The following is a 22377-nucleotide window of genomic DNA, read 5'->3' on the forward strand; positions in this document are numbered from 1 at the left end:
GTCATCAATGCGTTCGACTTTGAGTGGAAGTTAGGATATGCCCCGTAAAGGCTAATAGTATAGATTCAGAAATGTGATCATAGTGTGATTCCCCCTCTTGTGTGTGTCTGTGGAGGAGGGAGGTTGTGGTGCTTCTCTGTGTCAGCCAAGCCCTGACCAAAAGTTGCATTTCCAGTTTAGCAGGTGAAAAAAAATACTGCTTTTACGACGCCCCGGTTTAGCTGTTGGCTAATATAAGTCTTTGCAGTTTGGTTGATTTCAAAATCCAATGCCTAATGGGACAACCACAGAGCAGGCATTAAATGCATTCATTGTCTGTCTTTCACCTAAACAATGGGGATGAACCAGCAAGATCAGTTTTATTTGAGTTATTTTCAGTTTATTTTATACTAAGACAATTTATCAGCTAAATAGATTTGGTTTAAAGGCCTAATGCAGCGGTTTGTATATCAATATCAGATCATTTCTTGGTAACAATTAAAGTACCTTACTTTCATAGACTCCCATTAAAATGGGCAACAAAAAATGATCAAGCAAGAATATTTCTATCACTGTCTGGGAGTGGTCTGGGTGGGGGAGGGGGAAGCTGAGAGCTTTGGAACTCTCCTGGTTATTGGTCTATTAATCAATTGACTGCGTGGTGATATCACCATGGAATGCCAAACCTTCATCCCATGTAAACCTGGTGATTAGAAGGTCCTGTCTAGATTGTATTTTTAACAAGCAACTATCGGGAAATAACACTGATAAAAAAATCACACTTTTACAGTGTTAGATTCTTCAGATGTTGACTTCACTGGGTTTTGAAAAAAGTTATACAAAAATAATCCAAAAACGATGAGGGTCCAAATGATTGGCAGCCTTGTTTTTAATACTCTAGCACCCTGCCCTTGTGATTATAAGATTGGAGAACACGTTGGGAGGGAGTTTAAACCATTCCTCCATACAGAATCTTTCCAGATCCTTGATGTCCTTCGACTGCCCTTATGGACTCCCCTCTTCAATTCAAACTAAAGGTTTTCAATGGGGTTCCAGTCCGGAGATTGAGATTACAAAATGTTCATTTTGTTGGTCAATTAATCATTTCTTTGTGGATTTAGATGAGTGCTTGGGGTTGTTATCTTGCTGGAAGATTAACTTGTGGCCAGGTTTTAGCCTCCTGGCAGAGGCGACCAGTTTTTTGTTTAAAATGTCCTGGTACTTGGTTAAGTTCATAATGCCGTTGACCTTAACAAGAAAAGTACCTCATACCTACTGTAAAATATGTTGGTGCATCTTTGACGTTATGTTTGGTTTGCTTCCACTGGTCCTGTGGCCCTTGTTAAGGTCAACGGCGTCATGAACTTTACCAAGTCGGAGGATTTTTTACCCAAAACCTGGTTACCTCTGCCAGGAGGCTGACACTTGGCCGCAGGTGCATTTTCCAGCAAGACAATAACACCAAGCAGACATGAGAAATGGTTAGTTGACCACAAAATCGACAATCAACAAGTCTCTGTACTTGAACCCCATTGAAAACCTGTGGTTTGAATTGAAAAGGACAGTCCGTAAGAGCAGACGAAGGATATCGAGGATCTGGAAAGATGTGTGTTCTCCAATCCCATAAAACATTTCAGAAGAAGCCCCAGTTGAAAGGTATTGCCTTTTGTTTATCTCTGTTTGTTTTCTTTAGTTTCTACAATTGTAAAGTGCCTTTAGGAAGTTGAAAAGGGCTATATAATGTTCCATGTATTATTGGTATTGGAAACAGGGGTAGCTATCCTTTTGACCCCTATCGTATTTAGAAAAAACAAGCTACTTGAGTAAACAACATCTCTATGTGAGTAATTGTACTAGTGTAAAATAAATATATTTTTGAACATGCAATATTGCTCAATATTAGTAGTATTTATTTTGTACACTCTTTTTTGCTGAGATCTTGATCACACATACACACACACACTTACACTCATGCACGTTCACAGGCACACACACTAACGCACACATACACACACACACTCATGCGCGCACGCACTCACTCACACACACACACACACTCATGCACGCACGCACTCACACACACTCATGCACGCACGCACACACACACACACACACACACTCATGCACGCACGCACACACACACACACTCATTCACACACACTCATGCACGCACGCACGCACACACACACACTCATGCATGCACGCACACACACACACACACACACTCATGCATGTACACAGGCACACACACACTCATTCACACACACTCATGCACTCTCGTAAGTGTCATTGTGGCTTCTGGTTCTGACAAAAATGTCTTCAATGTGGTTCCATTAGTGTTTCCCATCTATGTACCTCATAGATACTGTACCTGGCCCTGGTTTCCCTCATCTGGTCTGGTGGAGCCGTGTTGCCTTGCTGTTATTACATCAGTCAACTGCATGCAGCTGAGGAGTATGATACATTACTGAGCAGCCTGTGTTTCTCCCTCTAAAAGCGTACTGACATCACAGTGGTGTAGGCAGGCTACATGGAACCCACCATGACTTCCTCTGGTTGTTACCTCAGTCTTAGTTTCTTATTTCCCCTGTTGAGCTCTATCTACGATGAGCTGGTTCTAGTGCCACCTCTGACCTCTGGTGGTCATTGGCTGTTAGTGATCATAAACTCCCTGCTTATCCTCGGGGGAGGGGATTATTTTTTTGTCTTCTTCAATGTTCTGTGTATTCACTCTTGGTGTGTATAGTAACATGAATATGATCCTTGTGTAAAACTGACCATGGATCAGCTTCCAGAGACAACTCCCTTCATTCTACTCTACTCTTCATTCTAATTCTGATATGGTTATAAACTCCCTACTGTCTGTGTGTTGTAGTTCTGAGATGGTTATAAACTCCCTACTGTCTGTGTGTTGTAGTTTTGAGATGGTTATAAACTCCCTAGTGTCTCTGTGTTGTAGTTCTGGCAGTATGGGGAGTGGGTGGAGGTGGTGATCGATGACAGGCTGCCGGTGAAGGATGGCAAGCTGCTGTTTGTCCACTCTGCCGAGGGAGGAGAGTTCTGGAGCGCCCTGCTGGAGAAGGCCTATGCCAAGTAAGGAGGGATGAGGGAGGAGAGGAGAATTCAAATGTAAATGTGGGCTTTGCATTTCTTTCACTCTGTCTATGTTTGTGTGTGTTATGATATCAGTAAATCGCTCTGGATTAGAGCGTCTGCGAAATGACCAAAATGTAAATCTAAAATGATATGTCTGTATGCTTATTGTAGAGTGATTTGTGGTCTTGCATAGACTTTTGACACATAATTGTCAACCCTTGTTGCAGGTTGAATGGCTGTTATGAGGCTCTGTCGGGAGGCAGCACGTCAGAGGGTTTTGAGGACTTCACAGGAGGAGTGACGGAGATGTTCGAGCTGAGGAAGGCGCCCTCTGACCTTTACAGCATCATCAGCCGTGCCGTGGAGAGAGGCTCACTGCTGGGCTGCTCCATAGACGTCAGTACCAATACCCATACGCTGAACCAACACATGTAGCAGTGTTTGTACGTGTGTGTGTGTGTGTGTGTGCGTGCCTGCGTTTCTGGTGTGCGTGTGTCTTCCCTGACCGAGTCCTTTCTCTATCCCCAGATCACCGGCAGTCATGACATGGAGGCCGTGACCTTTAAGAAGCTAGTGAAAGGCCACGCCTACTCATTGACAGGGGTCGACGAGGTGAGCCAATGTTTGATTGACACTAAGACGGTAATCCCAGTTTGTTTTAGTGGGGTTCTAAACAGAGAGAACAATAATTACATCCGATTCGACAGAAAAGACAGCATTGAAACCAATGTGTTTCTCTTTGCATCAGTTTGATTGACTCAAGGCTGGTGATTTGCCCAGCTACTAAACGTCTGTGTAATGCAGTATCCCTCTCCATCAGGTGATGTACAGGGGGAATAAGACCAAACTGGTCCGTATTCGCAACCCCTGGGGAGAGATAGAGTGGACTGGGGCCTGGAGTGACAAGTACGAGACAGAAGCTTCACTTTACACGTCTTATATTACATATCATGTGTCATATACCGTGTATTCAGATTCCTTGACTTGTTTCACGACTTGTTACATTGCAGCCTTATTCTAAAATGGATTAAATATCATATAACTAGTGAGTTTATAGCTGTCATATCATATATCATAAAACTAGTGAGTTTATAGTTGTCATATCATATATCATAAAACTAGTGAGTTTATAGCTGTCATATCATATATCATAAAACTAGTGAGTTTATAGCTGTCATATCATATATCATAAAACTAGTGAGTTTAAAGTTGTCATATCATATATCATAAAACTAGTGAGTTTATAACTGTCATATCATATAACTAGTGAGTTTATAGCTGTCATATCATATATCATAAAACTAGTGAGTTTATAGTTGTCATATCATATATCATAAAACTAGTGAGTTTATAGCTGTCATATCATATATCATAAAACTAGTGAGTTTATAGCTGTCATATCATATATCATAAAACTAGTGAGTTTATAGTTGTCATATCATATATCATAAAACTAGTGAGTTTATAACTGTCATATCATATAACTAGTGAGTTTATAGCTGTCATATCATATAACTAGTGAGTTTATAACTGTCATATCATATAACTAGTGAGTTTATAGCTGTCATATCATATAACTAGTGAGTTTATAGCTGTCATATCATATAACTAGTGAGTTTATAACTGTCATATCATATAACTAGTGAGTTTATATCTGTCATATCGTATATCATATAACTAGTGAGTTTATAACTGTCATATCATATATCATATAACTAGTGAGTTTATAGCTGTCATATCATATAACTAGTGAGTTTATAACTGTCATATCATATATCATATAACTAGTGAGTTTATAGCTGTCATATCATATAACTAGTAAGTTTATATCTGTCATATCGTATATCATATAACTAGTGAGTTTATAACTGTCATATCATATATCATAAAACTAGTGAGTTTATAGCTGTCATATCATATAACTAGTGAGTTTATAGCTGTCATATCATATAACTAGTAAGTTTATATCTGTCATATCATATATCATAACACTAGTGAGTTTATAACTGTCATATCATATAACTAGTGAGTTTATAGCTGTCATATCATATAACTAGTGAGTTTATAACTGTCATATCATAAAACTAGTGAGTTTATAGCTGTCATATCATATATCATATAACTAGTGAGTTTATAGCTGTCATATCATATAACTAGTGAGTTTATAACTGTCATATCATATAACTAGTGAGTTTATAGCTGTCATATCATATAACTAGTGAGTTTATAGCTGTCATATCATATAACTAGTGAGTTTATAGCTGTCATATCATATAACTAGGGAGTTTATAGCTGTCATATCATATAACTAGTGAGTTTATAGCTGTCATATCATATAACTAGTGAGTTTATAACTGTCATATCATATAACTAGTGAGTTTATAGCTGTCATATCATATAACTAGTAAGTTTATATCTGTCATATCGTATATCATATAACTAGTGAGTTTATAACTGTCATATCATATATCATAAAACTAGTGAGTTTATAGCTGTCATATCATATATCATATAACTAGTGAGTTTATAGCTGTCATATCATATAACTAGTGAGTTTATAACTGTCATATCATATAACTAGTGAGTTTATAGCTGTCATATCATATATCATATAACTAGTGAGTTTATAGCTGTCATATCATATAACTAGTGAGTTTATAGCTGTCATATCATATAACTAGTAAGTTTATATCTGTCATATCATATAACTAGTGAGTTTATATCTGTCATATCATATAACTAGTGAGTTTATAGCTGTCATATCATATAACTAGTGAGTTTATAACTGTCATATCATATAACTAGTGAGTTTATAGCTGTCATATCATATAACTAGTAAGTTTATATCTGTCATATCGTATATCATATAACTAGTGAGTTTATAACTGTCATATCATATATCATAAAACTAGTGAGTTTATAGCTGTCATATCATATATCATATAACTAGTGAGTTTATAGCTGTCATATCATATAACTAGTGAGTTTATAACTGTCATATCATATAACTAGTGAGTTTATAGCTGTCATATCATATAACTAGTGAGTTTATAGCTGTCATATCATATAACTAGTAAGTTTATATCTGTCATATCGTATATCATAAAACTAGGGAGTTTATAGCTGTCATATCATATAACTAGTGAGTTTATACTTGTCATATCATATAGCATATCTAGTGAGTTTATAGCTGTCATATCATATAACTAGTGAGTTTATAGTTGTCATATCATATAACTAGTGAGTTTATATTTGTCATATCATATAGCATATAACTAGTGAGTTTATAGTTGTCATATCATACATCATGTAACTTGTGAATTTATAGTTGTCATATCATATAGCATATCTAAATCAAATCAAATGTATTTGTCACATACACATGGTTAGCAGATGTTAGTGCGAGTGTAGCGAAATGCTTGTGCTTCTAGTTCCGACAATGCAGTAATAACCAACAAGTAATCTAGCTACCAATTCCAAAACTACTACCTTATAGACACAAGTGTAAGGGGATAAAGAATATGTACATAAAGATATATGAATGAGTGATGGTACAGAGCGGCATAGGCAAGATACAGTAGATGGTATTGAGTGCAGTATATACATATGAGATGAGTATGTAAACAAAGTGGCATAGTTAGTGGCTAGTGATACATGTATTACATAAGGATGCAGTAGATGATATAGAGTACAGTATATACGTATACATAGGAGATGAATAATGTAGGGTATGTAAACTCTAGTGAGTTTATAGCTGTCATATCATATATCATATTACTAGTGAGTTTATAGCTGCCATATGTCATAAAACTAGTGAGTTTATGGCTGTCATATCATATAACATATCTAGTGAGTTTATAGCTGTCATATCATATATCATATAACTAGTGTGAGCGGACCAAGTAATTGGGCGTCACTCTAAAGCGGGAAGGTGGAATAAACGAGTCAGGAGTAGGTTTTCTTGATTGAACACAGTTCTCTATTGAGGGCATTTGGTCAACACAAACACTCCAACATAATCAATGAAAATCTTCTAAGGAAAAAAACATACATCTTCTTCAGATGAAACATGAACACAATAGGATTATCTTTAAACTACAACAAAAAGTCACGGGATTGTCACCGTCTTAGTGGTTCTTCCTGGATAGCTCCTCTCTCTCGGTGGCCATCTTCCAGAGATAGTTTTCCCTCCCTCTCTGCTGGTTCCATTCTCTCTCTTATAGGGAAAGGAGAGTATGTCATTAGTACCGTCAGCTGTGATTAATTGCCTCTGGTTACCTTGTCTCCCATGCCTTGTTGGACTACTATCCATGAGCCCAGCCTGCCCTCTGGTGGTCCTTCCACACTAGTGAGTTTATAGCTGTCATATCATATATCATAAAACTAGTGAGTTTATAGCTGTCATATCATATAACTAGTGAGTTTATAGCTGTCATATCATAAAACTAGTGAGTTTATAGCTGTCATATCATATAACTAGTGAGTTTATAGCTGTCATATCATATAACTAGTAAGTTTATATCTGTCATATCGTATATCATATAACTAGTGAGTTTATAACTGTCATATCATATATCATAAAACTAGTGAGTTTATAGCTGTCATATCATATATCATATAACTAGTGAGTTTATAGCTGTCATATCATATAACTAGTGAGTTTATAACTGTCATATCATATAACTAGTGAGTTTATAGCTGTCATATCATATATCATATAACTAGTGAGTTTATAGCTGTCATATCATATAACTAGTGAGTTTATAGCTGTCATATCATATAACTAGTAAGTTTATATCTGTCATATCATATAACTAGTGAGTTTATATCTGTCATATCATATAACTAGTGAGTTTATATCTGTCATATCATATAACTAGTGAGTTTATAGCTGTCATATCATATAACTAGTGAGTTTATAACTGTCATATCATATAACTAGTGAGTTTATAGCTGTCATATCATATAACTAGTAAGTTTATATCTGTCATATCGTATATCATATAACTAGTGAGTTTATAACTGTCATATCATATATCATAAAACTAGTGAGTTTATAGCTGTCATATCATATATCATATAACTAGTGAGTTTATAGCTGTCATATCATATAACTAGTGAGTTTATAACTGTCATATCATATAACTAGTGAGTTTATAGCTGTCATATCATATAACTAGTGAGTTTATAGCTGTCATATCATATAACTAGTAAGTTTATATCTGTCATATCGTATATCATAAAACTAGGGAGTTTATAGCTGTCATATCATATAACTAGTGAGTTTATACTTGTCATATCATATAGCATATCTAGTGAGATTATAGCTGTCATATCATATAACTAGTGAGTTTATAGTTGTCATATCATATAACTAGTGAGTTTATATTTGTCATATCATATAGCATATAACTAGTGAGTTTATAGTTGTCATATCATACATCATGTAACTTGTGAATTTATAGTTGTCATATCATATAGCGTATCTAGTGAGATTATAGCTGTCATATCATATATTTAGTGGGGTTTTAGCTGTCATATCATATAGCATATAACTAGTGAGTTTATAGTTGTCATATCATACATCATGTAACTTGTGAATTTATAGTTGTCATATCATATAGCATATCTAAATCAAATCAAATTTTATTTGTCACATACACATGGTTAGCAGATGTTAGTGCGAGTGTAGCGAAATGCTTGTGCTTCTAGTTCCGACAATGCAGTAATAACCAACAAGTAATCTAGCTACCAATTCCAAAACTACTACCTTATAGACACAAGTGTAAGGGGATAAAGAATATGTACATAAAGATATATGAATGAGTGATGGTACAGAGCGGCATAGGCAAGATACAGTAGATGGTATTGAGTGCAGTATATACATATGAGATGAGTATGTAAACAAAGTGGCATAGTTAGTGGCTAGTGATACATGTATTACATAAGGATGCAGTAGATGATATAGAGTACAGTATATACGTATACATAGGAGATGAATAATGTAGGGTATGTAAACTCTAGTGAGTTTATAGCTGTCATATCATATATCATATTACTAGTGAGTTTATAGCTGCCATATGTCATAAAACTAGTGAGTTTATGGCTGTCATATCATATAACATATCTAGTGAGTTTATAGCTGTCATATCATATATCATATAACTAGTGTGAGCGGACCAAGTAATTGGGCGTCACTCTAAAGCGGGAAGGTGGAATAAACGAGTCAGGAGTAGGTTTTCTTGATTGAACACAGTTCTCTATTGAGGGCATTTGGTCAACACAAACACTCCAACATAATCAATGAAAATCTTCTAAGGAAAAAAACATACATCTTCTTCAGATGAAACATGAACACAATAGGATTATCTTTAAACTACAACAAAAAGTCACGGGATTGTCACCGTCTTAGTGGTTCTTCCTGGATAGCTCCTCTCTCTTGGTGGCCATCTTCCAGAGATAGTTTTCCCTCCCTCTCTGCTGGTTCCATTCTCTCTCTTATAGGGAAAGGAGAGTATGTCATTAGTACCGTCAGCTGTGCTTAATTGCCTCTGGTTACCTTGTCTCCCATGCCTTGTTGGACTACTATCCATGAGCCCAGCCTGCCCTCTGGTGGTCCTTCCACACTAGTGAGTTTATAGCTGTCATATCATATATCATAAAACTAGTGAGTTTATAGCTGTCATATCATATAACTAGTGAGTTTATAGCTGTCATATCATAAAACTAGTGAGTTTATAGCTGTCATATCATATAACTAGTGAGTTTATAGCTGTCATATCATATAACTAGTAAGTTTATATCTGTCATATCGTATATCATATAACTAGTGAGTTTATAACTGTCATATCATATATCATAAAACTAGTGAGTTTATAGTTGTCATATCATATATCATAAAACTAGTGAGTTTATAGCTGTCATATCATATAACTAGTGAGTTTATAACTGTCATATCATATAACTAGTGAGTTTATAGTTGTCATATCATATAGCGTATCTAGTGAGATTATAGCTGTCATATCATATATTTAGTGGGGTTTTAGCTGTCATATCATATAGCATATAACTAGTGAGTTTATAGTTGTCATATCATACATCATGTAACTTGTGAATTTATAGTTGTCATATCATATAGCATATCTAAATCAAATCAAATTTTATTTGTCACATACACATGGTTAGCAGATGTTAGTGCGAGTGTAGCGAAATGCTTGTGCTTCTAGTTCCGACAATGCAGTAATAACCAACAAGTAATCTAGCTACCAATTCCAAAACTACTACCTTATAGACACAAGTGTAAGGGGATAAAGAATATGTACATAAAGATATATGAATGAGTGATGGTACAGAGCGGCATAGGCAAGATACAGTAGATGGTATTGAGTGCAGTATATACATATGAGATGAGTATGTAAACAAAGTGGCATAGTTAGTGGCTAGTGATACATGTATTACATAAGGATGCAGTAGATGATATAGAGTACAGTATATACGTATACATAGGAGATGAATAATGTAGGGTATGTAAACTCTAGTGAGTTTATAGCTGTCATATCATATATCATATTACTAGTGAGTTTATAGCTGCCATATGTCATAAAACTAGTGAGTTTATGGCTGTCATATCATATAACATATCTAGTGAGTTTATAGCTGTCATATCATATATCATATAACTAGTGTGAGCGGACCAAGTAATTGGGCGTCACTCTAAAGCGGGAAGGTGGAATAAACGAGTCAGGAGTAGGTTTTCTTGATTGAACACAGTTCTCTATTGAGGGCATTTGGTCAACACAAACACTCCAACATAATCAATGAAAATCTTCTAAGGAAAAAAACATACATCTTCTTCAGATGAAACATGAACACAATAGGATTATCTTTAAACTACAACAAAAAGTCACGGGATTGTCACCGTCTTAGTGGTTCTTCCTGGATAGCTCCTCTCTCTCGGTGGCCATCTTCCAGAGATAGTTTTCCCTCCCTCTCTGCTGGTTCCATTCTCTCTCTTATAGGGAAAGGAGAGTATGTCATTAGTACCGTCAGCTGTGCTTAATTGCCTCTGGTTACCTTGTCTCCCATGCCTTGTTGGACTACTATCCATGAGCCCAGCCTGCCCTCTGGTGGTCCTTCCACACTAGTGAGTTTATAGCTGTCATATCATATATCATAAAACTAGTGAGTTTATAGCTGTCATATCATATAACTAGTGAGTTTATAGCTGTCATATCATAAAACTAGTGAGTTTATAGCTGTCATATCATATAACTAGTGAGTTTATAGCTGTCATATCATATAACTAGTAAGTTTATATCTGTCATATCGTATATCATATAACTAGTGAGTTTATAACTGTCATATCATATATCATAAAACTAGTGAGTTTATAGCTGTCATATCATATATCATATAACTAGTGAGTTTATAGCTGTCATATCATATAACTAGTGAGTTTATAACTGTCATATCATATAACTAGTGAGTTTATAGCTGTCATATCATATATCATATAACTAGTGAGTTTATAGCTGTCATATCATATAACTAGTGAGTTTATAGCTGTCATATCATATAACTAGTAAGTTTATATCTGTCATATCATATAACTAGTGAGTTTATATCTGTCATATCATATAACTAGTGAGTTTATAGCTGTCATATCATATAACTAGTGAGTTTATAACTGTCATATCATATAACTAGTGAGTTTATAGCTGTCATATCATATAACTAGTGAGTTTATAGCTGTCATATCATATAACTAGTAAGTTTATATCTGTCATATCGTATATCATATAACTAGTGAGTTTATAACTGTCATATCATATATCATAAAACTAGTGAGTTTATTGCTGTCATATCATATAACTAGTGAGTTTATAGCTGTCATATCATAAAACTAGTGAGTTTATAGCTGTCATATCATATAACTAGTGAGTTTATAGCTGTCATATCATATAACTAGTAAGTTTATATCTGTCATATCGTATATCATATAACTAGTGAGTTTATAACTGTCATATCATATATCATAAAACTAGTGAGTTTATAGCTGTCATATCATATATCATATAACTAGTGAGTTTATAGCTGTCATATCATATAACTAGTGAGTTTATAACTGTCATATCATATAACTAGTGAGTTTATAGCTGTCATATCATATATCATATAACTAGTGAGTTTATAGCTGTCATATCATATAACTAGTGAGTTTATAGCTGTCATATCATATAACTAGTGAGTTTATATCTGTCATATCATATAACTAGTGAGTTTATAGCTGTCATATCATATAACTAGTGAGTTTATAACTGTCATATCATATAACTAGTGAGTTTATAGCTGTCATATCATATAACTAGTAAGTTTATATCTGTCATATCGTATATCATATAACTAGTGAGTTTATAACTGTCATATCATATATCATAAAACTAGTGAGTTTATAGCTGTCATATCATTTATCATATAACTAGTGAGTTTATAGCTGTCATATCATATAACTAGTGAGTTTATAACTGTCATATCATATAACTAGTGAGTTTATAGCTGTCATATCATATATCATATAACTAGTGAGTTTATAGCTGTCATATCATATAACTAGTGAGTTTATAGCTGTCATATCATATAACTAGTAAGTTTATATCTGTCATATCATATAACTAGTGAGTTTATATCTGTCATATCATATAACTAGTGAGTTTATAGCTGTCATATCATATAACTAGTGAGTTTATAACTGTCATATCATATACCTAGTGAGTTTATAGCTGTCATATCATATAACTAGTGAGTTTATAGCTGTCATATCATATAACTAGTAAGTTTATATCTGTCATATCGTATATCATATAACTAGTGAGTTTATAACTGTCATATCATATATCATAAAACTAGTGAGTTTATAGCTGTCATATCATATAACTAGTGAGTTTATAGCTGTCATATCATAAAACTAGTGAGTTTATAGCTGTCATATCATATAACTAGTGAGTTTATAGCTGTCATATCATATAACTAGTAAGTTTATATCTGTCATATCGTATATCATATAACTAGTGAGTTTATAACTGTCATATCATATATCATAAAACTAGTGAGTTTATAGCTGTCATATCATATATCATATAACTAGTGAGTTTATAGATGTCATATCATATAACTAGTGAGTTTATAACTGTCATATCATATAACTAGTGAGTTTATAGCTGTCATATCATATATCATATAACTAGTGAGTTTATAGCTGTCATATCATATAACTAGTGAGTTTATAGCTGTCATATCATATAACTAGTGAGTTTATATCTGTCATATCATATAACTAGTGAGTTTATAGCTGTCATATCATATAACTAGTGAGTTTATAACTGTCATATCATATAACTAGTGAGTTTATAGCTGTCATATCATATAACTAGTGAGTTTATAGCTGTCATATCATATAACTAGTAAGTTTATATCTGTCATATCGTATATCATATAACTAGTGAGTTTATAACTGTCATATCATATATCATAAAACTAGTGAGTTTATAGCTGTCATATCATATAACAGTGAGTTTATAGCTGTCATATCATAAAACTAGTGAGTTTATAGCTGTCATATCATATAACTAGTGAGTTTATAGCTGTCATATCATATAACTAGTAAGTTTATATGTGTCATATCGTATATCATATAACTAGTGAGTTTATAACTGTCATATCATATATCATAAAACTAGTGAGTTTATAGCTGTCATATCATATAACTAGTGAGTTTATAGCTGTCATATCATATAACTAGTAAGTTTATATCTGTCATATCGTATATCATATAACTAGTGAGTTTATAACTGTCATATCATATATCATAAAACTAGTGAGTTTATAGCTGTCATATCATATATCATATAACTAGTGAGTTTATAGCTGTCATATCATATAACTAGTGAGTTTATAACTGTCATATCATATAACTTGTGAGTTTATAGCTGTCATATCATATATCATATAACTAGTGAGTTTATAGCTGTCATATCATATAACTAGTGAGTTTATAGCTGTCATATCATATAACTAGTAAGTTTATATCTGTCATATCATATAACTAGTGAGTTTATATCTGTCATATCATATAACTAGTGAGTTTATAGCTGTCATATCATATAACTAGTGAGTTTATAACTGTCATATCATATAACTAGTGAGTTTATAGCTGTCATATCATATAACTAGTGAGTTTATAGCTGTCATATCATATAACTAGTAAGTTTATATCTGTCATATCGTATATCATATAACTAGTGAGTTTATAACTGTCATATCATATATCATAAAACTAGTGAGTTTATAGCTGTCATATCATATAACTAGTGAGTTTATAGCTGTCATATCATATAACTAGTGAGTTTATAGCTGTCATATCATAAAACTAGTGAGTTTATAGCTGTCATATCATATAACTAGTGAGTTTATAGCTGTCATATCATATAACTAGTAAGTTTATATCTGTCATATCGTATATCATATAACTAGTGAGTTTATAACTGTCATATCATATATCATAAAACTAGTGAGTTTATAGCTGTCATATCATATATCATATAACTAGTGAGTTTATAGCTGTCATATCATATAACTAGTGAGTTTATAGCTGTCATATCATATAATTAGTGAGTTTATATCTGTCATATCATATAACTAGTGAGTTTATAGCTGTCATATCATATAACTAGTGAGTTTATAACTGTCATATCATATAACTAGTGAGTTTATAGCTGTCATATCATATAACTAGTGAGTTTATAGCTGTCATATCATATAACTAGTAAGTTTATATCTGTCATATCGTATATCATATAACTAGTGAGTTTATAACTGTCATATCATATATCATAAAACTAGTGAGTTTATAGCTGTCATATCATATAACTAGTGAGTTTATAGCTGTCATATCATATAACTAGTGAGTTTATAACTGTCATATCATATAACTAGTGAGTTTATAGTTGTCATATCATATAGCGTATCTAGTGAGATTATAGCTGTCATATCATATATTTAGTGGGGCTTTAGCTGTCATATCATATAGCATATAACTAGTGAGTTTATAGTTGTCATATCATACATCATGTAACTTGTGAATTTATAGTTGTCATATCATATAGCATATCTAAATCAAATCAAATTTTATTTGTCACATACACATGGTTAGCAGATGTTAGTGCGAGTGTAGCGAAATGCTTGTGCTTCTAGTTCCGACAATGCAGTAATAACCAACAAGTAATCTAGCTACCAATTCCAAAACTACTACCTTATAGACACAAGTGTAAGGGGATAAAGAATATGTACATAAAGATATATGAATGAGTGATGGTACAGAGCGGCATAGGCAAGATACAGTAGATGGTATTGAGTGCAGTATATACATATGAGATGAGTATGTAAACAAAGTGGCATAGTTAGTGGCTAGTGATACATGTATTACATAAGGATGCAGTAGATGATATAGAGTACAGTATATACGTATACATAGGAGATGAATAATGTAGGGTATGTAAACTCTAGTGAGTTTATAGCTGTCATATCATATATCATATTACTAGTGAGTTTATAGCTGCCATATGTCATAAAACTAGTGAGTTTATGGCTGTCATATCATATAACATATCTAGTGAGTTTATAGCTGTCATATCATATATCATATCTAGTGAGTTTATAGCTGTCATATCATATAACATATCTAGTGAGTTTATAGCTGTCATATCATATAACATATCTAGTGAGTTTATAGCTGTCATATCATATATCATATCTAGTGAGTTTATAGCTGTCATATCATATAACATATCTAGTGAGTTTATAGCTGTCATATCATATAACATATCTAGTGAGTTTATAGCTGTCATCATATAACTAGTGAGTTTATAGTTGTCATATGTCATAAAACTAGTGAGTTTATAGCTGTCATATCATATAGCATATCTAGTGAGTTTATAGCTGTCATATCATATATCATATCTAGTGAGTTTATAGCTGTCATATCATAAAACTAGTGAGTTTATAGCTGTCATATCACACATCATATAACTAGTGAGTTTATAGCTGTCATATCATATAACTACTATTTGTTGTTGAAATACAGTCAGTGATGTGTTTTCATTGTGGATGTTTCAGCTCCAGAGAGTGGGAGGGTGTTGACCGCTCAGTCAGAGGGCGACTCCAGAACTGCAGTGAGGATGGAGAGTTCTGGTGAGTGTGTGTGTGTGTGTGTGTGTGTGTGTGTGTGTGTGTGTGTGTGTGTGTGTGTGTGTGTGTGTGTGTGTGTGTGTGTGTGTGTGTGTGTGTGTGTGTGTGTGTGTGTGTGTGTGTGTGTGTGTGTGTGTGTGTGTGTGTGTGTTTATGTGTATGTATTTGTGACACCAAGTCGGATGTCTTATTGGCCGATCGGTATGATACTTGAGAGTATGTGTGCGCTAATGCATCGTATAATCTCCCTCCCTCCCTCCCTCCCTCCCTCCCTCCCTCCCTCCCTCCCTCCCTCCCTCCCTCCCTCCCTCCCTCCCTCCCTCCCTCCCTCCCTCCCTTCTATCAGGATGTCGTTCAGTGACTTCCTGCTTGAGTTCACACGTCTGGAGATCTGCAACCTGACAGCAGACGCTCTGGAGGCCACCCAGCAGAAGAAGTGGAGCTCAGCCGTCTACCAGGGGGAGTGGAGGTCAGGCAGCACGGCTGGGGGCTGCAGGAACTTCCCTGGTGAGGAGGGAGGATGGAAAAAAAGAGGCAGGGAAGCAGGCAGAGGAGAGAGGGAAGTGGCCCAGGCAGGCTGTAGCAAAGAGAGAAGGATAAAGACAGTTACTCCTAGTCGCTGAGTAAAGGAGTTGTTTTCCTCCCATGGTTAAGATTACGGTGTGGGAGGGTAGGCTGAAGCTAGATATGTACCTAAAAGCAACTTCTACTGGATGTGTGAGGATAAAGAAATGGTGTCTAATAAACAGTTGATTAAAATGATTCCTTCTCTAGATTCTTCTAATAACTGTTTCTCCCACAATCCCTAGCCACATTCTGGATCAACCCGCAATTCAAGGTTGCCCTGCAGCACCCCGACACAGCCGGCCAATCAGATTGTAGCTTCCTGGTGGCGCTCATGCAGAAGGACCGGAGAAAGAAACGCAAGGAGGGCAAAGACATGGAGACCATCGGTTTCGCCATCTACGAGGCAAGAAACTGATCTTTGTATCTGGTTAAACTTTTTTAATTGAGTTTTAAAGTGTAAGCAAGGGAGTACGACAGTTTGTCAAGGAAACTGTTTTGAACGAGTAGAATTGACTGGATGTTTCTATCTAACTCCTATCTTTTCTGTGTCTCTCTTCAGGTTCCTAATGAGGTATGTATATTCTGCTGGCCAGTATTCTTTGACGTTAGGTTGTAAGTTAATCTTGTGATAAGCTCTAAGAGTCCAGCATAACTATGATCCTGTTGGTCCATTTGCTAGATATTTAGAGTGCTTTAAAACCTGTTGGACAGTGTGTCATAACTGAAGAAGTGGAATCCAGCCCAAAGGCCTATAATTGTCAGTGCAGCCTGTGCTTAGGCTCACAGCCAATTGTCTCATATGGAAATGCATGGTGGCATTCTCCTCATGCTGTGGCAACAATGTGGTCTTAAAGGGGAGATCTGCAGTTGCTGCATCCATTTTTTGACTATTATGGTATGTAGGCATTATGGTATGTAGGCCGGCCTTGAAGAATAGAACTTAGAAATGACTCATGAGCTTAGTTCAACTGTCACCCCATCAGAACCCAACATATCAGCTTGTTTTACTTCAATGTTTGTGAACAAAGTCAATTTAAACAAACACCAAATAGCCTTTAAACTGTTGAAACTATCATTTCTATATCATAGATGGTCTTTCCTTGCATCCATAGTCAAAAAATGTGAGTGTTTAGATTTCTCCAGCACCGTCCCGCAGCGTTTTACTGAAATGGGGAAAACGCTTTGTTATTGTTTCAAATGCTGATTGCCTCTTTAAGGTCAAAGCTCAGAGGTCAAGGGTTTAGATATTTACTTCCCTCACAGTTGGGGTTAGGTTCACCTAGAAGGGGGTGCAATGAACTCAACTTCTCTGAAGTGAACTAACTTGCCCACAGTGCTTTCTTCTCAGTATGTGGGCAGATCAGGGGTTAGAGGTCAAGGGTTAGAGTTCACTCACAGAGCTTTCCCTCCTCTCCATCCTCTTAGTACATGGGTTAGGTTCACCTAGTTTAACTAACTCACTCGTACTGCTTTCCCCTGCCCTTAGTATGTGGGCAGATCAGGGGTTAAGGGTTAGAGGTTAGAGGTCAGGGGTTAGTGAGTTCACCTCCCTCACAGCATTTTCCCACTACTCTCTCTGTCCTCTTAGTACATGGGTAAATCAGGCGTCCACCTGAAGAGAGACTTCTTCCTGACGCACGGTTCCAGCGCCCGCTCTGAGCTCTTCATCAACCTGAGAGAGGTGAGCTCTCGCTTCCAGCTGCCTGCTGGGGAGTACATCATTGTCCCCTCCACCTTTGAACCCAAGAAGGAGGGAGACTTCGTCCTCAGGGTCTTCTCTGAGAAACCTGCCAACTATGAGTGAGTGATGGAGAAGTGAGAGGTGGACAGGAAATATGATAGGTTGAAATGGAGATTGTGGATGGTATAAGGTGATGCATTTGATTGAAGGATATTGATACTTGTGTTATTTTCTGTCTGTTAGGGAGCTGGATGATGATGTCACAGCTGAACTACCAGCAGAGGTGAGTGGAGGAGACATGGGTGTCACCTAATTCGCTAAATAGTATGGTGCTTTTGATTAGGGCATTGGTTGAAAGTAGTGCACTATATAGGGATTAGGGAGTCCATTTTTTATACACTGTTCCTAAACTAATCAAAGTGAAGAGTTTACATTCCTCTGTAAGTTTACATTCTTCTGCGAGTTTACATTCCTCTGTGAGTTTACTTTCCTCTGTGAGTTTATATTCCTCTGTGAGTTTACATTCCTCTGTGAGTTTACATTCCTCTGTGAGTTTACATTCCTCTGTGAGTTTACATTCCTCTGTGAGTTTACATTCCTCTGTGAGTTTACTTTGCTCTGTGAGTTTACTTTGCTCTGGGAGTTTACATTCCTCTGGGAGTTTACATTCTTCCGTGAGTTTACATTCCTCTGGGAGTTTACATTCCTCTGGGAGTTTACATTCCTCTGTGAGTTTACATTCCTCTGGGAGTTTACATTCCTCTGCGAGTTTACATTCCTCTGTGAGTTTACATTCCTCTGGGAGTTTACATTCCTCTGGGAGTTTACATTCCTCTGGGAGTTTACATTCCTCTGGGAGTTTACATTCTTCCGTGAGTTTACATTCCTCTGGGAGTTTACATTCCTCTGGGAGTTTACATTCCTCTGTGAGTTTACATTCCTCTGGGAGTTTACATTCCTCTGCGAGTTTACATTCCTCTGTGAGTTTACATTCCTCTGTGAGTTTACATTCCTCTGTGAGTTTACATTCCTCTGTGAGTTTACATTCCTCTGTGAGTTTACTTTGCTCTGTGAGTTTACTTTGCTCTGGGAGTTTACATTCCTCTGGGAGTTTACATTCTTCCGTGAGTTTACATTCCTCTGGGAGTTTACATTCCTCTGGGAGTTTACATTCCTCTGTGAGTTTACATTCCTCTGGGAGTTTACATTCCTCTGCGAGTTTACATTCCTCTGTGAGTTTACATTCCTCTGGGAGTTTACATTCCTCTGGGAGTTTACATTCCTCTGGGAGTTTACATTCCTCTGGGAGTTTACATTCTTCCGTGAGTTTACATTCCTCTGGGAGTTTACATTCCTCTGGGAGTTTACATTCCTCTGTGAGTTTACATTCCTCTGGGAGTTTACATTCCTCTGCGAGTTTACATTCCTCTGTGAGTTTACATTCCTCTGGGAGTTTACATTCCTCTGGGAGTTTACATTCCTCTGGGAGTTTACATTCCTCTGTGAGTTTACATTCCTCTGGGAGTTTACATTCCTCTGGGAGTTTACATTCCTCTGGGAGTTTACATTCCTCTGTGAGTTTACTTTCCTCTGCGAGTTTACATTCCTCTGCGAGTTTACATTCTTCTGTGAGTTTACATTCTTCTGTGAGTTTACATTCCTCTGGGAGTTTACATTCCTCTGGGAGTTTACATTCCACTGTGAGTTTACATTCTTCTGTGAGTTTACATTCTTCTGTGAGTTTACATTCTTCTGTGAGTTTACATTCTTCGTGAGTTTACATTCCTCTGCGAGTTTACATTCCTCTGTGAGTTTACATTCTTCTGTGAGTTTACATTCTTCTGTGAGTTTACATTCCTCTGGGAGTTTACATTCTTCTGTGAGTTTACATTCCTCTGGGAGTTTACATTCTTCTGTGAGTTTACATTCTTCTGTGAGTTTACATTCTTCTGTGAGTTTACATTCTTCTGTGAGTTTACATTCTTCTGTGAGTTTACATTCCTCTGGGAGTTTACATTCTTCTGTGAGTTTACATTCCTCTGGGAGTTTACATTCTTCTGGGAGTTTACATTCTTCTGGGAGTTTACATTCTTCTGTGAGTTTACATTCTTCTGTGAGTTTACATTCTTCTGTGAGTTTACATTCTTCTGTGAGTTTACATTCTTCTGTGAGTTTACATTCCTCTGGGAGTTTACATTCCTCTGTCTCTGTTTCAGACCGAGCTGGACGAGAGCCAGATCGACGCTGGCTTCAAGAGTCTGTTTAGACAACTGGCTGGAGAGGTGAGGAGTCGCGTTGGGCAATGAGGGTAGAGCAGAGTGAAGGGTCTGACGTAGTATTTTCTCATGGTCTCTCTGTTCGGCCTACAGGACATGGAGATCAGTGCCACAGAGCTGCAGACTATTTTGAACAGGATCATGACCAAGCGTGAGTCCACAGGAATAGAATAAGTACACAGTATTCTACTCTGTATCTGTATGTGTGACTAAAACCCAGCCACATGCCTTCAGCAGAGACCTAAACTGTTGGTCCTTCCAGGCAGAAACTTTACAGTGAAAATATGGAAATATTTGGATTTGGATATTACAGGTACAGTTCGAAAATGCAAAACGTGTTTTTCCACTTCTCTCGTTCTTTCTCCATCTTCCCCTATCTCTCTCTTCCTCTCTCTTCCTCTCTCTTCCTCTCTCTTTCCCTCTCTCTCTCTCGCGCTCCGATACAGACAAAGATCTGAAAACAGATGGATTTGGACCAGATTCCTGTCGGACTATGATCAACCTGATGGACGTATCCTTGGTGTATTGATGCATTTTTATACAGTATTAGTCCTGTCTGTCTGTCTGTCTGTCTGTCTGTCTGTCTGTCCGTCCGTCCGTCCGTCCGTCCGTCCGTCCGTCTCTGTCTGTCTGTCTGTCTGTCTGACTCTCTAAACAAGGTTCCTTGACCGTGTCCTTCAGACTGATGGTAGTGGTAAACTGGGATTGACAGAGTTCCATGTGCTGTGGGAGAAGATCAAACGATATCTGGTGAGATTAGTTTAAACATCTGTTCTGCTATTCACCTGAGTCATTCTGTGAAGCTGAGCCTTCTCTCTCTTCATGAGTTCCTTGTTGGTGTTCCTTGTCTAGTCTTGGTAGAGCCATTCCACTAGTTTCTTTATCTTTGTCTTCCTCTCCCCTCTCTCTTCTCTCTCCAGACTATATTCCGTCAGTTTGATCTAGACAAGTCAGGCACCATGAGTTCCTATGAGATGAGGATGGCTCTGGAGGCAGCAGGTAAGTACAGCCCAGTCCCTCCTTTCCTTAAACCACGACCCACTTCCTTTGTAGTGAATCATCTCTCTTTGTATTCAATCATACAAACCAGGACACCTGACTACACCGGACACCTGACTACACCGGACACCTGACTACACCGGACACCTGCAGTCTTACCCACGGGAACTTTATGAAAGCATATCTAGCTTTGAAATGGTTCCCACCTTTGGTCTGTGTGTTATTTCCCCAGGGTTCAAGCTGACAAACCACCTGTTCCAGCTGATCATACTGCGTTACACTGAGGCCGACCTGGCAGTTGACTTTGACAACTTTGTTACCTGCCTGGTTAGGCTGGAGACCATGTTCAGTGAGTCATTTTGTCATATTTCCATACCTTTTTCCCCATTTAAGTCCTTGTATTAATAAACTCACTTCAAATTGGCCATCAAACAATACTTGTCATAGTCTTGACTGTTGAGAATAATGTGTATTTGCATGATTATATGACGTACTGTACATTTATGAGCGCTTGAAAACAGGATAGCGATTTCTTAC

General features: G+C 36.5%; 1 protein-coding gene across 1 annotated transcript in view; it reads left to right on the plus strand.

The window, feature by feature from the left end:
* LOC109906394 (calpain-1 catalytic subunit-like) overlaps positions 1-22377 on the plus strand; it is a 69051-nt gene that overhangs the window by 40795 nt on the left and 5879 nt on the right. The window contains exons 5-20 of the mRNA XM_031791856.1: positions 2939-3072; positions 3303-3471; positions 3604-3687; positions 3896-3981; positions 16246-16320; positions 16664-16824; positions 17127-17287; positions 17444-17455; positions 18473-18684; positions 18809-18848; positions 20782-20847; positions 20935-20992; positions 21288-21352; positions 21523-21591; positions 21762-21840; positions 22073-22189. Of these exons, the coding sequence (XP_031647716.1) occupies positions 2939-3072; positions 3303-3471; positions 3604-3687; positions 3896-3981; positions 16246-16320; positions 16664-16824; positions 17127-17287; positions 17444-17455; positions 18473-18684; positions 18809-18848; positions 20782-20847; positions 20935-20992; positions 21288-21352; positions 21523-21591; positions 21762-21840; positions 22073-22189 (1588 nt within the window). The remainder of the gene's footprint in view (positions 1-2938; positions 3073-3302; positions 3472-3603; positions 3688-3895; positions 3982-16245; positions 16321-16663; positions 16825-17126; positions 17288-17443; positions 17456-18472; positions 18685-18808; positions 18849-20781; positions 20848-20934; positions 20993-21287; positions 21353-21522; positions 21592-21761; positions 21841-22072; positions 22190-22377) is intronic.

This window comes from Oncorhynchus kisutch, linkage group LG16, assembly GCF_002021735.2.
Source record: "Oncorhynchus kisutch isolate 150728-3 linkage group LG16, Okis_V2, whole genome shotgun sequence".
In the NCBI taxonomy this organism is placed as follows: Eukaryota; Metazoa; Chordata; class Actinopteri; order Salmoniformes; family Salmonidae; genus Oncorhynchus; species Oncorhynchus kisutch.